The following is a 20,403-nucleotide window of genomic DNA, read 5'->3' on the forward strand; positions in this document are numbered from 1 at the left end:
TGTGATCCGCTCACCTTGGCTTCCCAAAATGCTTATATTACAGTCGTGAGCAGCCGCACCCGGCCGCAAATTTCCCTCTTCTTATAAGCGAGGAGGACTCTGTTGACTTCATCATAACGACCCTATCTTTGAAATGTTAGCAGTTCTGATCTGTGCTGTTTGATAGTCTAGACATGTGCTGATTTTATCCTCTTCTGTTCTGATTAGGATTTATTTAAGGATATTTAGGAATGCTTTTGTCTCTTGTGATCAACCATTTAATTATTTTTAGTTTTCAGTGGCAAAACATATTTATAGCTCTGAAAAACTTTATTACTGAAATTCAACAACTTTGTTGCTTTGAAACAGTAGCTTCTGCCTCTTTCTCACTGAAACCATTGGTTTAATAACAGTTTTTAAAAGGTAGCTTCCTAGGAACATAACTGCAGTGTTATCACATTATAACGGAATATATTTTGCATACAAGTATCTAAGATGCAGAAAAATTCCATAGATGTCTGTACTGAACTGAAGGCAAACTTTATACATCAATATTAATCATTCAAAAATATATTCTATATTGCATTTTACTCCTATGTGGGGACCATGGGTTTTTTATACACACACACACACACACACACACACACACACACACACCCCCCCCTATACAGCTTTTTAAAAATCTTTATTTCTTTCAGGGATATTTTATTTAGAGCAGTTGATGTATTCATGTAAAGCAATGTGAGACTTTTAAAGTCAGATTTTATTTTCTGTGTTAACATGTGTTACTTCTCATTTACCTTCGGAATACCCTGTATCTCTAGCTGTTAGTGTTAGAAACTTTATATAATTATTTATCATACTAGTTTTTGTTTTGTTGGTTCAGGCCATGCTAAGGAGTTGGGATTTCATTTTATGGGTATGGGGAGATTTTGAAGAATTTTAAGCATGATCATGTAATAGATAAGATTTTGGAGAGATCACATTTTTGCCTGCTTTTGATGGATTTGATTAAAAATGTATTTGCTTGCTTTCTTTTTTTGTAGGGATCAAAGACATGTGATACAATGGTTTTTAATCATCCTGCTATCAAGAAATTTTTGGAATCACCATCTAGATCATCATCTCCTGCCAATCAGAGAGCAGAAACACCATCAGCCAATCATTCAGAAAGTGATTCTTTATCTCAACACAATGACTTCTTATCTGACAAAGATAATAACAGCAACATGGATATAGAGGAAAGACTCTCAAACAACATGGAGCAGAGACCAGGCCGAAATCCCAGAAGGGTACGTAGTTGGGTGGATGTGGGAGGGAGCTATGGGAGAAGGGAGCTAGTATTTACTAAAGTATGCGCCTGTTCGCTCACTGAACTATCACAGGAATCCTAGGAAATAGGTTTGTTTTCCTTTTATAGTGGTGAAACCAAATCTTGACGAGGTTTTATTTGCTCAGAAGTGTCAGAACTGAGAATTAAACCTGAGTGTTTCTTTTTTTTTCTGAGATGGAGTCTTGCTTTATCACCCGGGCTAGAGTGCAGTGGTGCAATCTCGGCTCACTGCAACCTCCGCCTCCCAGGTTCAAGCAGTTTTCCTGCCTCAGCCTCCTGAGTAGCTGGGACTACAGGTGCGAGCCACCACACCCAGCTAATTTTTGTATTTTTAGTAGAGATAGGGTTTCACCATGTTGGCCAGGCTGGTCTCGAACTCCTGGCTACAGGTGTTCCACCCACCTTGGCCTCTCAAAGTGCTGGGATTACAGGTGTGAGCCACTGCACCCAGCCTAAACCTGAGTGTTTCTAATTTTAGAGCCTGGGGCTCCTGTGCACAGCACAGCTCCTGGGTGCTGTTTATGTAGGTGTGAAACTTTCCAGAGTTGGCAATTCTGTGATCTTGCTCAAGGTCTTTCCACTCTGTCATGCTTATTCCCTCTAGAGCAATCGTTCTTCAACAGTTTCCTCTGTGAGACTTTATATTCTAAGATGCTTTAGTAGATGGAGGAAATGTGGCAAACAGAATTGAAAAACATTGCTATTTGATTCTGCCAGTTGGTAATATGAGCTCCCATCTCAAGCTACTCTGAACTTTTTTGTTTTTTTTTTTTGAGATGGAGTGCTGCTCCTTTGCCCAGTCTGCAGTGCAGTGGTGCGATCTCGGCTCACTGCAGCCTCCACCTCCTGGGTTCAAGTGATTCTTCTGCCTCAGCCTCCCGAGTAGCTGGGAGTAACAGGCATGTGCCCACGCTCAGCTAATTTTTTGTATTTTTAGTAGAGATGGGGTTTCACTGTGTAGGATGGTCTTGATCTCCTGACCTTGTGATCTCCCTGCCTCGGCCTCTCAGAGTGCTGGGATTACAGGTGGGAGCCACTGAGACTGGCCTACTCTGAATTTCTTGACAAAATATTTGACTATAGAGTCATTATTGGATTAGAGCAGTGATTTTTCTCAGCCAGGTGTTCTGTGATAGCGGAAATTTCCAAGTTATTTTCCACATACCTAGACATCAAGTGTTTGATTTATTTTTGATAAAAATATGTTTGTATTTATTTTTCTGATTATAAACTCGTGTTCATTTTTAAAAATTGTTAAATAAAATATGGGAAAGTGAAAAAGAGTAGAAAATTCATTCATGAGGCTACCACCTGAAGTCAGAACTCTTAACTGTTTGGATTTACCTTTTTTTTTTTTTGAGATGGAGTCTTGCTCTGTTACCCAGGCTGGGGTACAGTTGCGTGATCTCAGCTCACTGCAACTTCTGCCTCCTGTGTTCAAGCGATTCTTCTGCCTCAGCCTCCCGAATAGCTGGGATTACAGGCATGGGCCACCATGCCTGGCTAATTTTGTATTTTTAGTAGAGATGGGGTTTCTCCATGTTGGTCAGGCTGGTCTCGAACTCCCGACCTCAGGTGATCCGCCCGCCTCAGCCTCCCAAAGTGCTGGGATTACAGGCATGAGCCACCGTGCCCGGTACGGATTTACCTTATCTTTCCCTGGCAAATACTACATGTTTTTTCCTTTTTTTAGTTAAAAAGAATTTAGGAGGTTGGGCGCAGTGGCTCATGTGTGTAATCCCAGCACTTTGGGAGGCCGAGGCAGGCGGATCACCTGAGGTGAGTTTGAGACCAACCTGACTGTTAGAAAAGGTTAGAAAGAAAGTAAATTCCATTGACCCCTTTCTTTCTATTCCTGTTTCCCAGAAGTAACCATTGTAATAGTTTATTGTGTATCGTTCCAAATCCTATTTGCATATCCAATGCAGATGTATATGACTATTAAAAACAGACAGGGAATTACAGTATATAAACTTTGTACAAATTAGGCACCATTTATAGTGCATTTTTTCTTCTTTTTTTTGTATCCAGCAAAATATAGTGCATTTTTAAAATGCTTTGAGAGGTGCCATGAAGCCAGAGAATTTTAGAATTTTAAAAAAAATTCTTAGTCATTCCATTTATACTTTTTATGATTTTGTGATTTCTCTCCTACTGAAAATTGTTGGAAATGAGAATGCATATTGATTATGATTCTTTTCAGGATACTTCTAGTGTTACTGGCTCCCATAAAACAGAACAGCGGAATGCTGATCTCACAGGTGATGAGACTTCACGACTTTTTGTAAAGAAAACAATAGTAGTGGGCAATGTGTCTAAGTGAGTATCCAGTTGAATTTGTTTTTATTTGTCCATTTATGTTAATACTTCGGCATTAATACTCTCATTATAGTATTACAGTAGGAAGAGGCCTCAGGGATTCTTTTTCCCAAGCCTTTAGTTGTTTAAAAAGTAAACCACAATGTAGAGACTTTATTAGGATAATTGTGCTCATTAGTGAGCACAGTCAGAATTTGAATCTAGGTCTCCTGTTTTTCTTTTATTTTGAGACAAGAGTTTCACCCTTCTTTCCCAGGCTAGAGTGCAGTGGTGTGATCTCAGCTCACCGCAACCTCCGCCTTGCAGGTTCAAGCGATTCTCCTGCCTCAGCCTCCCGAGTAGCTGGGATTACAGGTGCGCACCTCCACGCCTGGCTAATTTTGTATTTTTTGTGGAGACGGGATTTCACCACGTTGGCCAAGCTGGTGTCTAACTCCTGACCTTGTGATCTGCCTGCCTTGGCCTCCCAAGGTGCTGGGAGTACAGATGTGAGCCATCGTGCCTGGCCTTTTTTAAAAAATCCTTTTATTACTCTTTCACCCAGTCTGGAGAGCAGTGGCTCAGTCTTGGCTCACTGCAACCTCCGCTTCCCAAGTTCGAGCGATTCTTCTGTCTCAGCATCTGGAGTAGCTGGGATTACAGGCACATGCTACCATGCCTGGCTAATTTTTGTATTTTTCATAAAGATGGGGTTTTATCATGTTGGCCAGGCTGCTGTTGAACTCCTGACTTCATGATCCGCCTGCCCTGGCCTCCCAAAGTTCTGGGATTGCAGGCGGGAGCCACCCCACCCAGCTTTATTACTTTTTTTAAACAAATAGCTCCAGGGTCAGGGCACCTAGGTCTCCTAACTTTCTTTTGGATATTATTTCCTTTGTACTGCCTCTATACAGTGCCACTCTGCCTTGCCTTGCACAATATCTGCAAAGGATAAATAAGGGGAAGATGTTTGTTCCAATATATTGCTAGAGAAGAGGCAGTATATTAACTCCTACACCTTCTTGTATAGTTTGTAAAATATGCTAATTGTTAGGTATTTGAAAGCCAGTAGAGGATGGTAAATCCTCAGATCCTGCCCTCAGTTTGAATGTTCAAATCTTCATTTTGTCTCTACATTTACATTCTTGCATCTGCCATTGTGTTAGTCTCTTCTCACACTGCTAATAGAGACATACCCGAGACTGGGTAATTTATGAAGGAAGGAGGTTTAATGGACTCACAGTGCCACATGGCTGGGGAGGCCTCACAGTCATGGCAGAAGGCAGAGGAGAAACAAAGTCATGTCTTAAGTGGAGGCAGGCAAGAGAACTTGGGTAGGAGAACTCCCATTTATAAAACCATCAGATCTTGTGAGACTTATTATCATAGGAACAGCGTGGGAAAGACCCGTCCCCATGATTCCTGGTTACCTCCCACTGGGTCCCTCCCAGGACGTGTGGGAATTCTGGGAGCTACAATTCAAGATGAGATTTGGGTGGGGACACACCAAACCGTATCAGCCATTTACTTGTGATTGGCACTTCCAAAGCTGAAACCAGATTCTTTTCCCTGGAAAACCTATTTCCTGTTCTTTTGTTTTGGTTTGAAATGGAAGGGTGTAAGTGTGATGGGTTTCTTTGACTTTTGTTCTTCTTCAGAATCTTACTCCGGGTCCTTTTTTGTGACTCTAAGGCAAACCAAAGAGGTTTGTATCTAACAAGTCATCAGGACATGAGAATAAAGTAGATAAAGCCTTCTCAGTCACCTCTTTATATTAATACTTGGGCATAATACTCTTATCATCCTGGTATTACAGCAGGAGGAGACCTCAGGGAATGTTTTTTTGAGCTTTTAGTGGCTTCAAAAGTGAACCAAGGGCCAGAGATTTGAGTCTCTGCCTTAGTGTGTCTGCCAGTCTTTCCCTTAGAATAAAACAGGCTTGGTAGAAATTTCTAAGATATAAGCTCTTACACAAATATAATTGGCCAATTGTGTAAATGTGTGTAAGTTTGGAAGAACTTTTGACTACTCTGAACCAGTTCTGTCTTTAGGGGCCTTAGTGAATTCTAAAAATGTTGATTTGGTTGCCCAAAATTGTTTTTAGTTCATAATAAAAGGTTGCTGAGCAGATCTTAAAGGCAGAATTCCTCCAAGCTCTAGAGCCACGCACTTTACCGATATGATCTCAGGCTGCCTTGTTACCTTGTAGCAGCTTCATCATTTTTGCCAAGTGTCTAGGGCTAGATAAAGACGTTATAAATCCTTTCATAACATAAGAATGTTAAGTAAATATTTGGCCCAGATGTAAATAGATGGAAAGGATTAAATTAATTTGATGGAGAAAAATTGATTACAGTGGTTAAGATTCTAAACGGTAACATTTTTAACTAATTTCCTCATGAAGTTTCATTTGCTGATCCCTTCCTCATTAGGTGTATTCATCTGTGCTCTCTGTGATTTTTATCATATTATGTGTCCATTTTCTGTTTTCAGATATTTTTCTCAAATCAGACTGGAGTCTCTCTAGGGTGGAAACTATGTCTTATCCGGTTTTGTTTTGTTTTTTTTTGAGATAGAGTTTCACTCTTGTTACCCAGCCTGGAGTGCAATGGTGTGATCTCGGCTCACTGCACCCTCCGCCTCCTGGGTTCGAGCAGTTCTCCTGCCTCAGCTTCCCAATTAGTTGGGATTACAGGCAGGCACCGCCACACCTGGATAATTTTGTATTTTTAGTAGAGATGGAATTTCACTATGTTGATTAGGCTGATCCAGAACTCATGACCTTGGGTGAGCCACCCGCTTTGGCCTCCAAAAGTGCTGGAATTACAGATGTGTGCCACCATGCCCAGCTTTGTCTGGTTTTGTACCTTACAGTATTTATTTAGTAAATATTTGATTGATTAATTGATAAAAGGAAAAAAATAAATATACACAAACCTGGTGAAATTAATTTTAAAAATTACTCAAAAAAAAAAGAAGGCACAAATAATTTTAGAAATAAAAAAGAAGGCATAACTACAGATGCTATACCATTAAAGAGATAAGAAACCATTAACTTCTTTATGCCAATACATTTAAAAAATTAGATAATTGTGTAGCCCAAATCTTCTTATGGTCTAGTGAGTCTGCCTGAATTTACAGGCATGGCCTTTTCTGGGCTGACCTCTCTTGTAAAGATATTACCTCTTCCCATATCGTTCTGTAGATAACAGTTAAAATCCCAACAGGGGGCTGGACGCAGTGGCTTACGTCTGTAATCCCAGCACTTTGGGAGGCTGAGGCAGGCGGATCACAAGTCAAGAGATCAAGACCATACTAGCCAACATAGTGAAACCCCATCTCTACTAAAAATACAAAAATTAGCTGGACGTAGTGGCACTTGCCTGCAGTCCCAGCTATTCGAGGGGCTGAGGCAGGAGAATCACTTGAACTCGGGAGGTAGAGGTTGCAGTGAGCTGAGATCGTGCCACTGAACTCCAGCCTGGTGTTAGAGCAAGACTCCATCCCAAAAAAAAAAAAAAAAAAAAAAAACCCCAGCAGTGTTTGTGACTTTCATAGGCCAGAAAAGAGTAAAGGACCAAGATTGGACAAGAACACTCCACAAGAGCTAGGTTAGGCAACTTGCCCCCTACCCCATATTACTAAGGATTAGCGCTAGGCAGAGATGAGCATATAGGAGGCCATGACCATATGGTCTATATGAATCGAAGAAGGGGGTCTTATATTGAAATGAAGACAGGGTCCATAAAGGGAAGCGCTAAAGATGCTAGTTTTACCATGATCAGGACTTCAGGGAATGGTATGTCTTAGCTTTCAGAGGGCAGGAGACTAGGTGCAACCTTCTTGGCAACCATGAGAGTCACCAGAAAGGCCCAGAGCTCTAGCACCCTGAAACCTGAATGAAATCAACCCTAAGGCTAGAGGTTCCCTAACCCAGGAATAAAAAATATGTCAGTTTATTTCCACCTTAGATGTCTATATAGCAGGAAAAACAAGTTTGCCTTTTTTTAACATTGCATGCTGAATGAGCAAAACAAAACAAACTTTTAACAGGATGCCCCTTAAACCAAATTTATGTTTGTTTATTTCATTAATTTGGCTTAGTTCATTAATTTAAATTTTCTGAGGTAATGACTTGCTCTGTCACCCAGACTGAAGTGCAGTGATATGATTGTAGCTCACTGCAGCCTCGGACTCCTGGGCTCAGGCAGTCCTCCCACCTCCTCAGCCTCTCAGCTAGCTGGGACTACAGCTGTGGACCACCGTGCCCAGCTGAGTTTAAAATTTTAAACTCAGTGACAGGGTCTCACTATGTTGCCCAGGCTGATCTCTAACTCCTGGCCTCAAGCAGTCCTCCCAGCTCAGCCTCCCAAAGTGCTGGCATTACAGTGTGAGCCAGCCACTGCATTCAGCCCCAACTATGTTTTAGAAAGAAAGAAAAAAAAATGATTAACTTGCAAAGACTCATTTTGTTTGTTTAGGTGATGTAGCTGTTAAATATTGTGGGAATTTTCATTTTGTTTTTAATTTTAAGTAGGAGTTAATTATTTTGTTAGGTTTTTGAAGGACAGAAAGGATTCAGGTTTCTTTTTTCTTTTTCTCTAGGTATATACCTCCAGATAAGAGGGAGGAAAATGACCAGTCAACTCATAAGTGGATGGTGTATGTCCGAGGGTCTCGTAGAGAACCCAGCATTAATCATTTTGTCAAGAAAGTTTGGTTCTTCCTACATCCCAGCTATAAACCAAATGACCTTGTGGAAGTTAGGTAAGCATACTTGAGTTATTTAACCTAAATTGAAATACACATTTATTGAAGTGGAAGAAAAGTGATTTAACTTCAGAACATTTCCTGGAAATGTAATAATAATTGAGGATTGGCTCTTAGTCACAGTATAGTTTTAGTTGTAGTTCACTCTTTGAGATTACTGTCTCACTGAGCAGGCATTGTCTTCTCCTAGCTGGTTGTTACCACACTAATTCTGTTAGCTGATTTTGCTCCCCTCTGGAAATAGCTAAACTTGTTTATATAGTTACACATACATATGAAAATGTTACTTCTTGCCGAGTGCGGTGGCTCACGCCTGTAATCGCAGCACTTGGAGAGGCTCAGGCGGGTGGATCACCTGAGGTCAGGAGTTTGAGACTAGCCTGACCAACATGGTGAAAGCCCATCTCTACAAAAATACGAAAATTAGCTGGGCATGATGGTGGGTGCCTGTGATCCCAGCTACTTAGGATTCTGAGGCACAAGAATGGCTTGTACCCGGTAGGCATAGTTAAAGTGAGCAGACTTCACGCCACTTCACTCCAGCCTGGGTGAAAGAGAGAAACTCCGTTTCAAAAAGAAAAGAAAAGGGAAGAAAAGAAATTATTTCTTTTTATGAATATCAGAATATAGCAGAATTAAATATAGTATTCTAACACTATAGGCTAATTAATGTTGAAAGTTCCCCATGATCTCACTGTCTTCAGAAGTAACTGCCAATCGTATTTCTTCTGTACATATTTTAATGTAGTATAGTTGTTTGTTGTTATTCTTACTTCACCAAGATGGAATGATTATATATATTTTGGGAACTTTGCTTGTATCATTTAGGTGTATTCTTTACATCTTTATATGATGTTACACATATACACATTAATTGTGGGTGTTTTTTTTGGTGGGGGGCAGAGTCTCGCTCTGTCATCCAGGCTGGAGTGCAGTGGAATGATCTTGACTCATTACAACCTCCACCTCCTGGGTTCAAGCAGTTCTCGTGCCTCAGCCTTCCATGTAGCTGTGATTACAGGTGCACACCACCACGCCTGGCTAATTTTTGTATATTTTGTAGAAATGGAGTTTTGCCATGTTGGCTAGACTGGTCTTGAACTCCTGAGCTCAAGCACTCTGCCTGCCTGGGCCTCCCAAAGTGCTGAGATTACAGGCATGAGCCACCACGCCTGACCCATATTAATTGTATACGTTCACTGTGTAAGTTGTTGTTGGTTATTATCAGTGAGATCTCTGTTCTCTGCTCTGTTCAGAGCCTTGCTTCACCCCCAACTCTTAAAACATGGCTGCCTCCTGAAAACTCTGCTCTTTTTTAACCCTTTCAAGTGTTGGTGGCTGTTTTTTTCTCACACACACCATTGCGCCTAAGGGTGGGATGAGTGTCTTCCTCGATAGTATTTATGGCCTCCGGACCACCTCTCTCTGCCAAGGATGACTGGGGAAATTAGTGGATAATTGCAACAGAGGAGGAGCAGCAGCCTAAAAGGAGTTGAGGCTTTTTGGAAAAGGGGCAACGGTTTCAACACCTGGTTTGCTGATTTCCTCTCTATCATAACTCTTGCTGTCATTCTTAAGGACTTTGCATACATAGAGACAATTCATCCAAAACCCTTGTCTCTTGGTTCTTTGATTTCTTCACTTGGATGCTTAGGTTATTGTAGTGATACATCATAGAATCTAAGCTGAGTAGGGAGAGAAGATACCTATGTAAGAGCAGTGATGGCTGGTGAAAAGTTTTGTGAGCAAGAAATAGACATCTCCATGAAGTCAAATAATAGTTGGATTGGGGTGAAACTGGAAAGATGGGCTTGGTGGTCAGAAAGTGGAATATTTGGAAATAAGATTTTTGTAGGTAGGTACAGTATGTTTATCTTCATAATAATTATCATGGTTATCAGTTGATCCATCCTTTCCCTGCATCTGATACACACTAAATTCCCTTGCAAGCATGGATCCTATTCTAGACTTTTAATAACTACCCCTGTAACAGTGCTATACTATTGTAATTGTAATTGCTTGATAACATATTCTGATATCTGATAGATTATATTCTACTCATTATTATTATTTTAAACTTTTTTTGGTCATTCTTGAGTATATATATTTTTCTAGATTAGCTTAGAATCAAATTGTCAAGGTACAGATTGGAATTGCACTGAATTAATGATTAATTTTCACATTTTTAATGATATTGGGTCTTTCTCTCTCCTGTCTACTCAAGAGGATCAGTGTAGTAGTTTTTTAATGCAAATAAGATTTTTTTTCTTTTATTACTATTTATAAAACTTCCTTCATTTTCTTGATATATTTCACTGGGAAGAGCCTCAGAAAAGTGTTGATACTCTATTTTATTCTAGTAATAAAGTTTACTTGGTAAAGAAGCAGTTTGATTCATAGGCTTTCAAACATTGGTGTTGGAAAGACCTTGTCTGTAATTTGGTTTAACTCTATACCTGATGTAATCCTTTCAGAAATGCCCTTCTACAACCAACCTCAGCATGCAGCCTCTCCTAGAAAACGACTAGTGACATACAGTTGTTTTCTTTGCCTGGAATACCATCTTTCTCCCTGTCGTCTGTTTTCATACACACACGCATGCATACTCACACGTTTGCACACGCATATACAGTGTGGCCATCTGAAGATCTGCTTTTTGTTTGTTTGTTTTTGAGATGGAGTTTTGCTCTTGTTGCCCAGGCTGGAGTGTGCAGTGGCGCGATCTCTGGTCACCGCAACCTCTGCCTCCCAGGTTCAAGCGATTCTCCTGCCTCAGCCTACCGAGTAGCTGGGATTATAGGCATGTGCTACCACGCCTGGCTAATTTTGTATTTTTAGTAGAGATGGGGTTTCTCCATGTTGGCCAGGCTGGTCTCAAACTCCTGACCTCAGGAGATCCACCTGCCTCTGCCTCCCAAAGTGCTGGGATTACAGACGTGAGCCACCTCGCCCGGCCTGAAAATCTGCTCTTTATCCTTCAAGATGTCAATCAGAAGCTAGTTCCTCAATGAATCTTTTCTTGTCTCACTTTCTTCCACAGGTTAAATTACAGTGAATGACTGTTTACTTGAATGGTTGGGATTTTAACAATATTTTATAGTTTAGCAATAGTTTATATAGATAGTATATAGTATTTTTAGTAGAGACAGGGTTTCACCATGTTGGCCAGGATGGTCTTGATCTCCTGACCTCGTGATCCACCTGCCTTGGCCTCCCAGAGTGCTGGGATTTCAGGTGTGAGCCACCATGCTCGCCGATTTTTAAATAGTATTTTAAAAGAGATTATTGCTTATGTGCTTCTGGTGTTTAAAACTCCTGGAGAAATTATGTGCTGTGATCCCCCATAGCTCTCTGGTTTTTAATAGCAGGTAATGAATATAAGTTGATTACTACATTTGTTCATTTACATGTATGTCTCACCAGATTTACAGCTTCTTGATGTTTGGGACCTTATCTTGTCTTAATATCCCCAGAGTCCGCTGTACAAGGTGGCTCACGCCTGTAATCCCAGCACTTTGGGATGCTGAGGCAGGTGGATCAAAAGGTCAAGAGTTTTCAAGACCAGCCTGGCCAACTTGGTGAAACCCCGTCTCTACTAAAAATACAAAAAAAAAAAAAAAAAAAAAAAATTAGTCAAGCACAGTGGTGCGTGCCTGTAGACCCAGGTACTTAGGAGGCTGAGGCAGGAAGTCAGGAGAGTTGCTTTAACCTGGGAGGCAGAGGTTGCAGTGAGCCAGGATTGCGCCATTGCACTCCAGTCTGGGCAACAGAGCCAGACTCTGTCTCAAAACAAAAAACAAAATCCCCAGGGTCTAGCATAGTTCCTAGCATGTAGTAAATGCTCATTTTGTGTTTTTTAAAATTTTGTTTATTTTTTTTTTTAGAGACAGAGTCTTGCTCTGTCACCCAGGTGGGAATACAGTGCCATGATTATAGCTCACTGCAGCCTCGAACTCCTGGGCTCAAGCTATCCTCCAATTTCAGCCTCCTGAGTAGCTAGGACTATAGGCATGTGCCACCTATGTCCGGCTAATTTTTTTACCCAGGCTGGTCTCGAACTCCTGGCCTCAAGCAATCCTCCCGCTCTGGCTTCCCAAAGTGCTGGGATTACAGGCGTGAGCCATGTACCCAGCCTCATTTCATGTTTGATACTGAGTGAATTATTGAATTCATTAAACAGACCATTCCATTTGGAGGTGGCTGTTTTTGTTTGGAAGTTTTTAATTATATTGAGCAGAGATTGAACTTCTCTGACTTCTAAACATTAAGCTTTTCATATGCCTTGTGTACCACCCAGAATCATCATCATCCCTTTTCCTTGTGCAGTTGTTTAGATATTTGAAAGCAGTTATTGGGTCTTATCCATATTTCTTTCAGTTGTCACTCATGTGACTTTGTTTTGTGTTCCTTTGCCATTCAGGTTATGGTCTTTGGCATACTCCAGTTTTACCTGTATTCCTTTTTTTAATTTTAATTTTTTATTTTTTTGAGACAGAGTCTCCCTCTGTTGCGTGGCTGGAGTGCAGTGGTGTGATCTTGGCTCTTAAAAATCAAACACTCAGGCCAAGCATGGTGGCTCACATCTATAATCCCAGCACTTTGGGAGGCCAACGCAGGCGGATCACCTGAGGTCAGGAGTTCGAGACCAGCCTGGCCGAGATAGTGAAACCCTGTCTCTACAGAGTGAGACTCTGTGTGGGGAAAAAAAAAAAAAAAAGGAGTGATTGGGCCGGGTGTCGTGGCTCACGCCTGTAATCCCAGCACTTTGGGAGGCTGAGGCAGGCAGATCACAAGGTCAAGAGATCTAGACCATCCTGGCCAACATGGTGAAACCCTGTCTTTACTAAAAACACAAAAATTAGCTGGGCGTGGTGGTGTGTGCCTGTAGTCTCAGCTACTCGGGAGGCTGAGGCAGGAGAATTACTTGAACCCGGGACGTGGAGGTTGCAGTGAGCCGAGATCATGCCACTGCACTCCAGCCTGTCGCCTGGCAACAAAGTGAGACTCTGTCTGGAAAAAAAAAAAAAAGAATGATTGGCCATTTGAATAAATTAGTTGAGCAAGGAGTTGTCCTCCATTCTGTATTTCCAATAGAGCCATTTTTGTTTAATCCCCATAGTCTTACTTTTCTCTCTCTTGGTGTCACTGATTTATTTCACCTTCTATGAGGAATCTAGTAATACTGAAGTTTGTTCAGGGGAGGCAGTCCTTTATTGTATGAAGTAACATCTTTTGAAGTATAACATTTCCATAAATAATGTTGTTGTAGGTCTTAGGTTTTTTTTTTTTTTTTCTTTTAAAAATATGTTTATGGAGGAATTTCCTGTTAAAAAGCATTGTTCATTTTTCCTGACTTTGCACTGTTTGTCTTCTCTGGCAGCAGTCTTTCCTGTCTGTTCACTAAAGGTTAGGCCGTGTACATGCCTTGAGAAACGTCCCTAATTTATCATATTCATTGTGAGAGAAGTTCAGTTTTCAGCGTGATTGAGGCATATTGCAAAATGCGTTTAGACTTACCATTTAGCTTTGCTGGAATTTAAATGAGCAAACTTAGCATCAGTAGAATTGCCATTAATTTACTCTTCTCAAGTCCACCATGCCTCTAGGCTCTCCTGTACCTCTGGCTGTGGGTCTCATTTCAGACTGTCTTGGCCTTCTCATTTGCCCCCAAGCCTGAATCTATACCCACATCACAGCTGCTTCTCTTTGCTCCTGTGCAGCTGGTTTCTTCCATCCAGGGCACTCTCGTTTGCTTTGCTTTGCTTTGCTTTCTTTTCTCTCTGGTTTGTAAGGTATTTATTAATTCCTCTGCTTTCTAGGCTACCCTCATGCGCAGGGCTTTTTCCTGACTCAGGCTCCATGGTGAGCTCCTCACTCTGTGTTTGTTAATTCACATCCGTTAGGTGCCTATCAGGTTGCGTTCTTGTACTCTGCACTTACTGAATTCAATTTTCCAAAAACACTATCTGTTGAGTTTCTTTCTCCTTGTAATTTTTTTTTTTTTTTTTTGAGATAAAGTCTCGCTTTGTCACCTAGGCTGGAGTGCAGTGGTGTGATTTCAGCTCACTGCAGCCTCCACCCCCGGCTTCAGGCAATTGTCATGGCCTCCCAAAGTGTTGGGATGGTAGGCGTGAGCTGCTGCGCCCTACCTCCTTGTAATTTTGATAACTTCTCTCATTACAATAATTCTAAGCCAGGGTGCATAACAAATGTTTTCATGTTAAAAACATTCTTTCTCTTCCCTATGGACTTAAACCGTATTGTTTTGAGTACTTAAAGATATCTCAATTAAATTTCTAAATTTTTTACAGTGGAAAATTTCAAACATACACGAAAGTAAAGAGTATAATGGACCCTCATGTGCCCATCACCAGTTTGCTTTTCTTTTCTGTCAATTTCCCCCGCCTTTTCTTTCCTTCACAAATTACATTGTGCTGAGAATTCTCCAGTCTAGTTAGCATACACACACATTCCTCTCTGCCCACTAAAATCGGTCATAGTCACTGTTCAGGGAAGGTGATGTTGTGAACATATTATCTTTGTTTACGTCTTCTTGTCAGAGAGTTTCAAATATATTGGCACTTTCAGTTGAGCGTGTTCATGATTTATTTTGTTTCTGCCTCTGGTGGAATAAATATGAGGGTTTAGGGTAGGGAATGGTTACCCCATGGCCTGTATCTGTCAAATGCCAATTAAGGATGCTGGCTCTCTAGTGACATTTATCAGATGGCCTTAGATCGCTCATCTATGAAATGACATTGGATTATATGGTCTAAGTTTACTCTAGCTCTTAGTGTTAAGTAATTGAAAGTTTAACAGAGCTTTGAGTTGAATTTTTATAATTTAGCATTTTAGCAAAATTCAACTTGTTGATTTAGTTTTAAATGAGGAAACCTAAATGATTCTCAGAACAAAGTGAATTTCTGATTTGTCTGTTGTCAGAAAACTTGTCTTGTGTAGGATAAGAGAGTGAACGTGGATGAATGTGTTAATATCTGCTTTTCCATAGAGAACCTCCTTTTCACCTGACCAGAAGAGGCTGGGGTGAGTTTCCCGTCAGAGTTCAAGTTCACTTTAAGGACAGCCAGAACAAGCGGATAGATATCATACATAATCTGAAGGTATTGTAACAAAACATTGCTCTGTCGTTTTGAAGTCTCTTTTTACCAGCTACAGTTGATTCTTGAACAACATAGGGGTTAAGGGCCTCCTCACAATAAAAAATTCACATACAACTTTTGACTCCCCCTCCCCCAAAACTTTGCTATTAAAAGCCTGCTGTTCACTGCAAGCCTTACTAATAATATAAATAGTCAGTTAACACGTATTTTGCATGTTATATGTATTATAGACTATTCTGATAATTAAGTAAGCTGGAGAAAAGAACTGTTACTAAGAAAATCATAAGGAATAGAACATATATTTACTATTCATTAAGTGGAAGTGGATCATCTTGAAGGTCTTTATCCTCACCGTCTTCACATTGAGTAGGCTAAGGAATGGGAGGGGTTGGTCTTGTTGCCTCGGGTGGCAGAGGTGGAGGAAACTCCATGCATAAGTGAATCTTTGCAGTTCAAACCCATGTTCAAGGGTCAACTGTATTCAGAGTAGTCCTGTTAGGTCTTCTGCAAGAAGTGGCTAAGAATAGTGGGAGGAGGAGATAGTATTTTGAGTGTGTTATGCTTACTGCTACAATACTACTTTGCCCTCTGATGGTTGGAGAATCGCTTTACAGGTAATGTATATCCTATAAAAAGATGAACAAAATGGTCAGATAATCAGAAGACATGAATCTTTGATCAGACCTCACCATCAATGTGTTTCTTGGGGCTAAGTTACTGAAATCTTTTAAAAATCTATTTACTTTTCTATAAAGTGGGGCAAATAATGTTTGTCTGTAAAGATAGAAGTGAGCATGTTTTGGAAGTTATAAAGTACTATGCAAGATTGTAATACTTTGGTATTATAAGAAATCCTTTAATGATAGCTATAGCCATGGTTTATGATGCAGCCATTGTAAATTATACCTTAGGAAGTGTTTTCTGTCCATGGGGAGAACTGCCCTTTAGGAAGTGAAATGCAGGCTATGGGCATACTTTGTTTCATTGCACTTTGCTTATTGCGTTCAGTAGATACTTTATTTTTTAAAAATTGAAGGTTTGTGGCAGCCCTGTATCAGACAAGTCTGTGAGCACCATTTTTCCAATATCATGTGCTCATTAGTGTCTCTCTGTCACATTTTGGTAATTCCTGAAATATTTTAAACTTTTTTATTATTATGTCTGTTTGGATGATCCTATGATCAGTGGTCTTTGATGTTACTCTTATGATTTTGGGGCATGGCAAACCATGCTCATACAGGAGGAGGAACTTAATTGACCTGTGTTGTATGGATTCTGACTGCTCCAGCAACCAGTGGTTTCCCATCTCTTTCCCTCTTTTTGGACCTTCCTATTCTCTGAGAACAACAGTATTGAAATTAGACCAATGAATAACTTTATAATGGCTTCCAAGAGTTGAAGTAGAAGGAAGAGTCACATATCTCTCACTTTAAAAGCTAGAAAGGATTAAGCTCAGTGAAAAAACATGTTGAAAGCCAAGATAGGCTAAAAGCGAGGCCTCTTGTGCCAAACAGCCAAGTTGTGAATGCAAAGGAAAAGTTACTAAAGGAAATCAAAAGTGCTATTCCAGTGAACACGCAAATGATCAGAAAGCAAAACAGCCTTCTTGCTGATATGGAGGAAGTCTCGGTGATCTGTATAGAAGATCAAACCAGCCATAATGTTCCCTTAAGCCAAAGCCTAATCTAGGGCAAAGCCCTAACTCTTCAATTCTGTGAAGGCTGAGAGGGGTGAGGAAGGGTCAGAAAAAAGTTTGAAGCTAGCAGATGTTGGCTCGTGAGGTTTTTTCTTTCTTTTTTCTTTTAACCAGGAACATGTGCACTTTATTGAATGCCATTGTAGAAAGGTATGTGAGGATAAAGGAGTGATACAGGGCTCGGCTTGGGGGCAGGGCAAGGAATGGAAGGGGCAGGGAGTACTTGGGAAACAGGTCATGGGCAGAGCCCCTGGCCTTGATGATTCCTCTTGATCTATCGATATGCTTGCAGAATCAGTATTGGGATGATGATAAGCAGAATGGTCATGAAGATGCCCAAATTCAGGGCCCAGACGTTCGGGCACTTGGCGGTGGAGGCGTAGGCCTGGGCCATGGTCAGGTCGCCAGACATCTTCCTGTCCCTGGACTTGACGGAGTAGGCGACCACTATGAAGCCCAGGCAGCAGAGTTCCTGAAAAGGGTGTTGAACAGGGACCAGACGACGTGGGCACGGAGGTCTTGCTGCGGATGTGGATCACGGTGGATGTCAGGGGAGCTGGGTTGTGGGGTGCCCCCAGCGCAGCCACCTCATGCTCCTCCTTCAGCATCTCATAGTTGGGGGGACGGTCCGTGTTGGCAGGAGTGAAGAAGGTTTGGACAGTGTGGTTCATGGTGTCCAGGAAAGGCGAGCTGTGGTCAGGTTGCTGGGATCGTTCTCTGGTTCGTGAGGTTTAAAGAAAGACTGTCTCCATAATATACAAGTGCAAGGTGAAGCAGCAAGTGCTGAAGAAGAAGCTGCAGTTACCCAGAACACCCAGCCAAGATCATTGATGAATGTGGCTACACTAAACAACAGGTTTTCACTGGAGATGAAACAGGCTTCTGTTGGAAGAAGAGCCCATCTAGGACTTCATAGCTAGAGAGGAGAAGTCAGTGCCTGGCTTCAGAGCACAGGGTTGACTGTCTTGTTAGGGGTTAATGTACCTGGTGGCTTTATTTATTTTTATTTGTTGAGACAGACTGTTGCTCTGTCACCCAGGCTGAAGTATAGTGGTGTGATCTCGGCTCACTGCAACCTCTGCCTCCCGGGCTCAAGCAGTCCTCCCACCTCAGCCTCCCAAGTAGCTGGGATTAGAGGCGCCTGCCACCACATCTAGATACTTTTTGTATTTTTAGTAGAGATAAGATTTCACCATGTTGTCCTGGCTGGTCTCAAACTCCTGACCTCAAGTGATCCACCTGCCTCAGCTTCCCAAAGGGCTGGGATTACAGGCATGAGCCAGAGCCCAACCACAGCTGGTAACTTTAAATTTTTTATCAGTACTCATTTACCATCCAGTAAATCTTATGGTCCTTAATAATGATGTTACATCTACTCTCCCTGTGCTTTATAAATGGAACAACAAAGCCTGGATGACAACACATCTGTTTATAGCATGGTTTACTAAAAAACAATTTTTTTTTTTTTTGAGACAGAGTCTCGCTCTGTCTCTCTCTGTTGGGATTATAGTCATGCCTGTAATCCCAGCACTTTGGGAGGCTGAGATGGGTGGGTCACTTGAGGCCAGGAGTTCAAGATCACCCTAGCGAACATGGTGAATCCCTGTCTCTACTGAAAATACAAAAGGTAGCTGGGAATGGTGGCTCATGCTTGTAGTTCCAGCTCCTTGGGAGGCTAAGACAGGAGAATCACTTGAACCTGGGAGGCGAAGGTTGCAGTGAGCCGAGATCGTGCCACTGCACTCCAGCCTGGGTGACAGAGCAAGACTCCATCTCAAAGATAAAAATCTCTGATGGAGATATACAAGGAGATTAATGTTATGTTCATGCTGCTAACACAGCATCCATTCCATCAAGGAGTAATTTCGACATTCAAGTCTTCCTGTTTTAAGAAATGTATTTTGTGGCCAGGTATGGTGGCTCATGCCTATAATACCTGCACTTTGGGAGGCCACGGCAGAATGATCGTGTGAGCCCAGGAGACCAGCCTGGGCAACATAGTAAGACCTCGTCTCTACAAAAAAATAAATAAATAAATTAGCCAGGCATGGGGCACATGCCTGTAGTCCCAGCTACTTGGGAGGCTGTGGTGGGAGGATCAGCTTCATGATCCCAGGAGGTTGAGGCTACTGTGAGCCATGATCAAGCCACTGCCCTCCAGCTTAGGTGACAGAGAAAGCCCCTGTCTCAAAAAAAAAAAAGACAAAACAAAAGGAAAAGAAAAAAATATATTTTATAAGGCTATAGATGTCATAGATGGTGATTTCTCAGAAGGATTTGGTCAAAGTAAATTGAAAACCTTCTGGAAAGGACTAACCATTCCAGATGCCATTGAGAACATCTGTGATTCGTGAGAGGCGGTCAGAGTGGCAACATTAACAGGGGTTTGAAAGAAATTGGTTCCAACCCCATGGATGACTTAAGTTCAAGACTTCAGTGGAGGAACTAGCTGCAGATATGGTGGAAATAGCAAGAGTACAAGAATTAGAAAGTAGAGCCTGAAGACATGACTGAATTGCTGCAATTTTATGATTAAACTTGAATGCATGAGGATTTGCTGCTTCTTTTTTTTTTTTTTTGGAGACTGAGTTTCGCTCTTGTTACCCAGGCTGGCGTGTAATGGCGCAATCTTGGCTAACTGCAACCTCCGCCTCCTGGGTTCAAGCAATTTTCCTGCCTCAGCCTCCTGAGTAGCTGGGACTACAGGCGTGCGCCACCATGCCCAGCTAATTTTTTGTATTTTCAGTAGAGACGAGGTTTCACCATGTTGACCGGGATGGTCTCGATCTCTTGACCTTGTGATCCACCCACCTCGGCCTCCCAAAGTGCTAGGATTACAGGCATGTGCCACCGCGCTCAGCAGAGGATTTGCTTCTTATGGATAAGAAAGTAAGTGGCTTCTTGAGATGGAATCCACTCCTGGTGATGATACTGTGGACACTGTTGAAATTGACAACAGAAGATTTAGAATAAACAATTGACTCCAGTTCTTAAAGAACTTCTCTCGTGGGTAAAACGCTGTCGAAACAGCATTGCATGCTACACAGAAATCTTTCATAAAAGGAAGAGTCAGTTCAGGCAGCAAACTTCATTGTTGTCTTGTTTTAAGAAATTGCCACAGCCACCCAAATCTTCAACAAACAGCCATCAACATTAAGGCAGGACCCTCCACCAACAAAACGATGATTCCCTAAAGGTTCAGGTGA

At 41.5% G+C, this 20,403-nt stretch overlaps 1 protein-coding gene across 2 annotated transcripts in view; it reads left to right on the forward strand.

Annotated features, from left to right (window-relative positions):
• Positions 1–20,403, forward strand: part of YEATS2 (YEATS domain containing 2) — a 104,979-nt gene that overhangs the window by 20,607 nt on the left and 63,969 nt on the right. For both annotated transcript variants that reach the window (XM_021674494.2, XM_021674493.2), the window contains 4 exons: positions 1,026–1,271; positions 3,516–3,631; positions 8,216–8,377; positions 15,390–15,501. In XM_021674494.2, coding sequence (XP_021530169.1) covers positions 1,026–1,271; positions 3,516–3,631; positions 8,216–8,377; positions 15,390–15,501 — 636 coding nt within the window. The remainder of the gene's footprint in view (positions 1–1,025; positions 1,272–3,515; positions 3,632–8,215; positions 8,378–15,389; positions 15,502–20,403) is intronic.

Source organism: Aotus nancymaae, unplaced genomic scaffold (assembly GCF_030222135.1).
Source record: "Aotus nancymaae isolate 86718 unplaced genomic scaffold, 86718_ANA_hifiasm-v0.15.2.pri h1tg000067l, whole genome shotgun sequence".
Lineage (NCBI taxonomy): Eukaryota > Metazoa > Chordata > Mammalia > Primates > Aotidae > Aotus > Aotus nancymaae.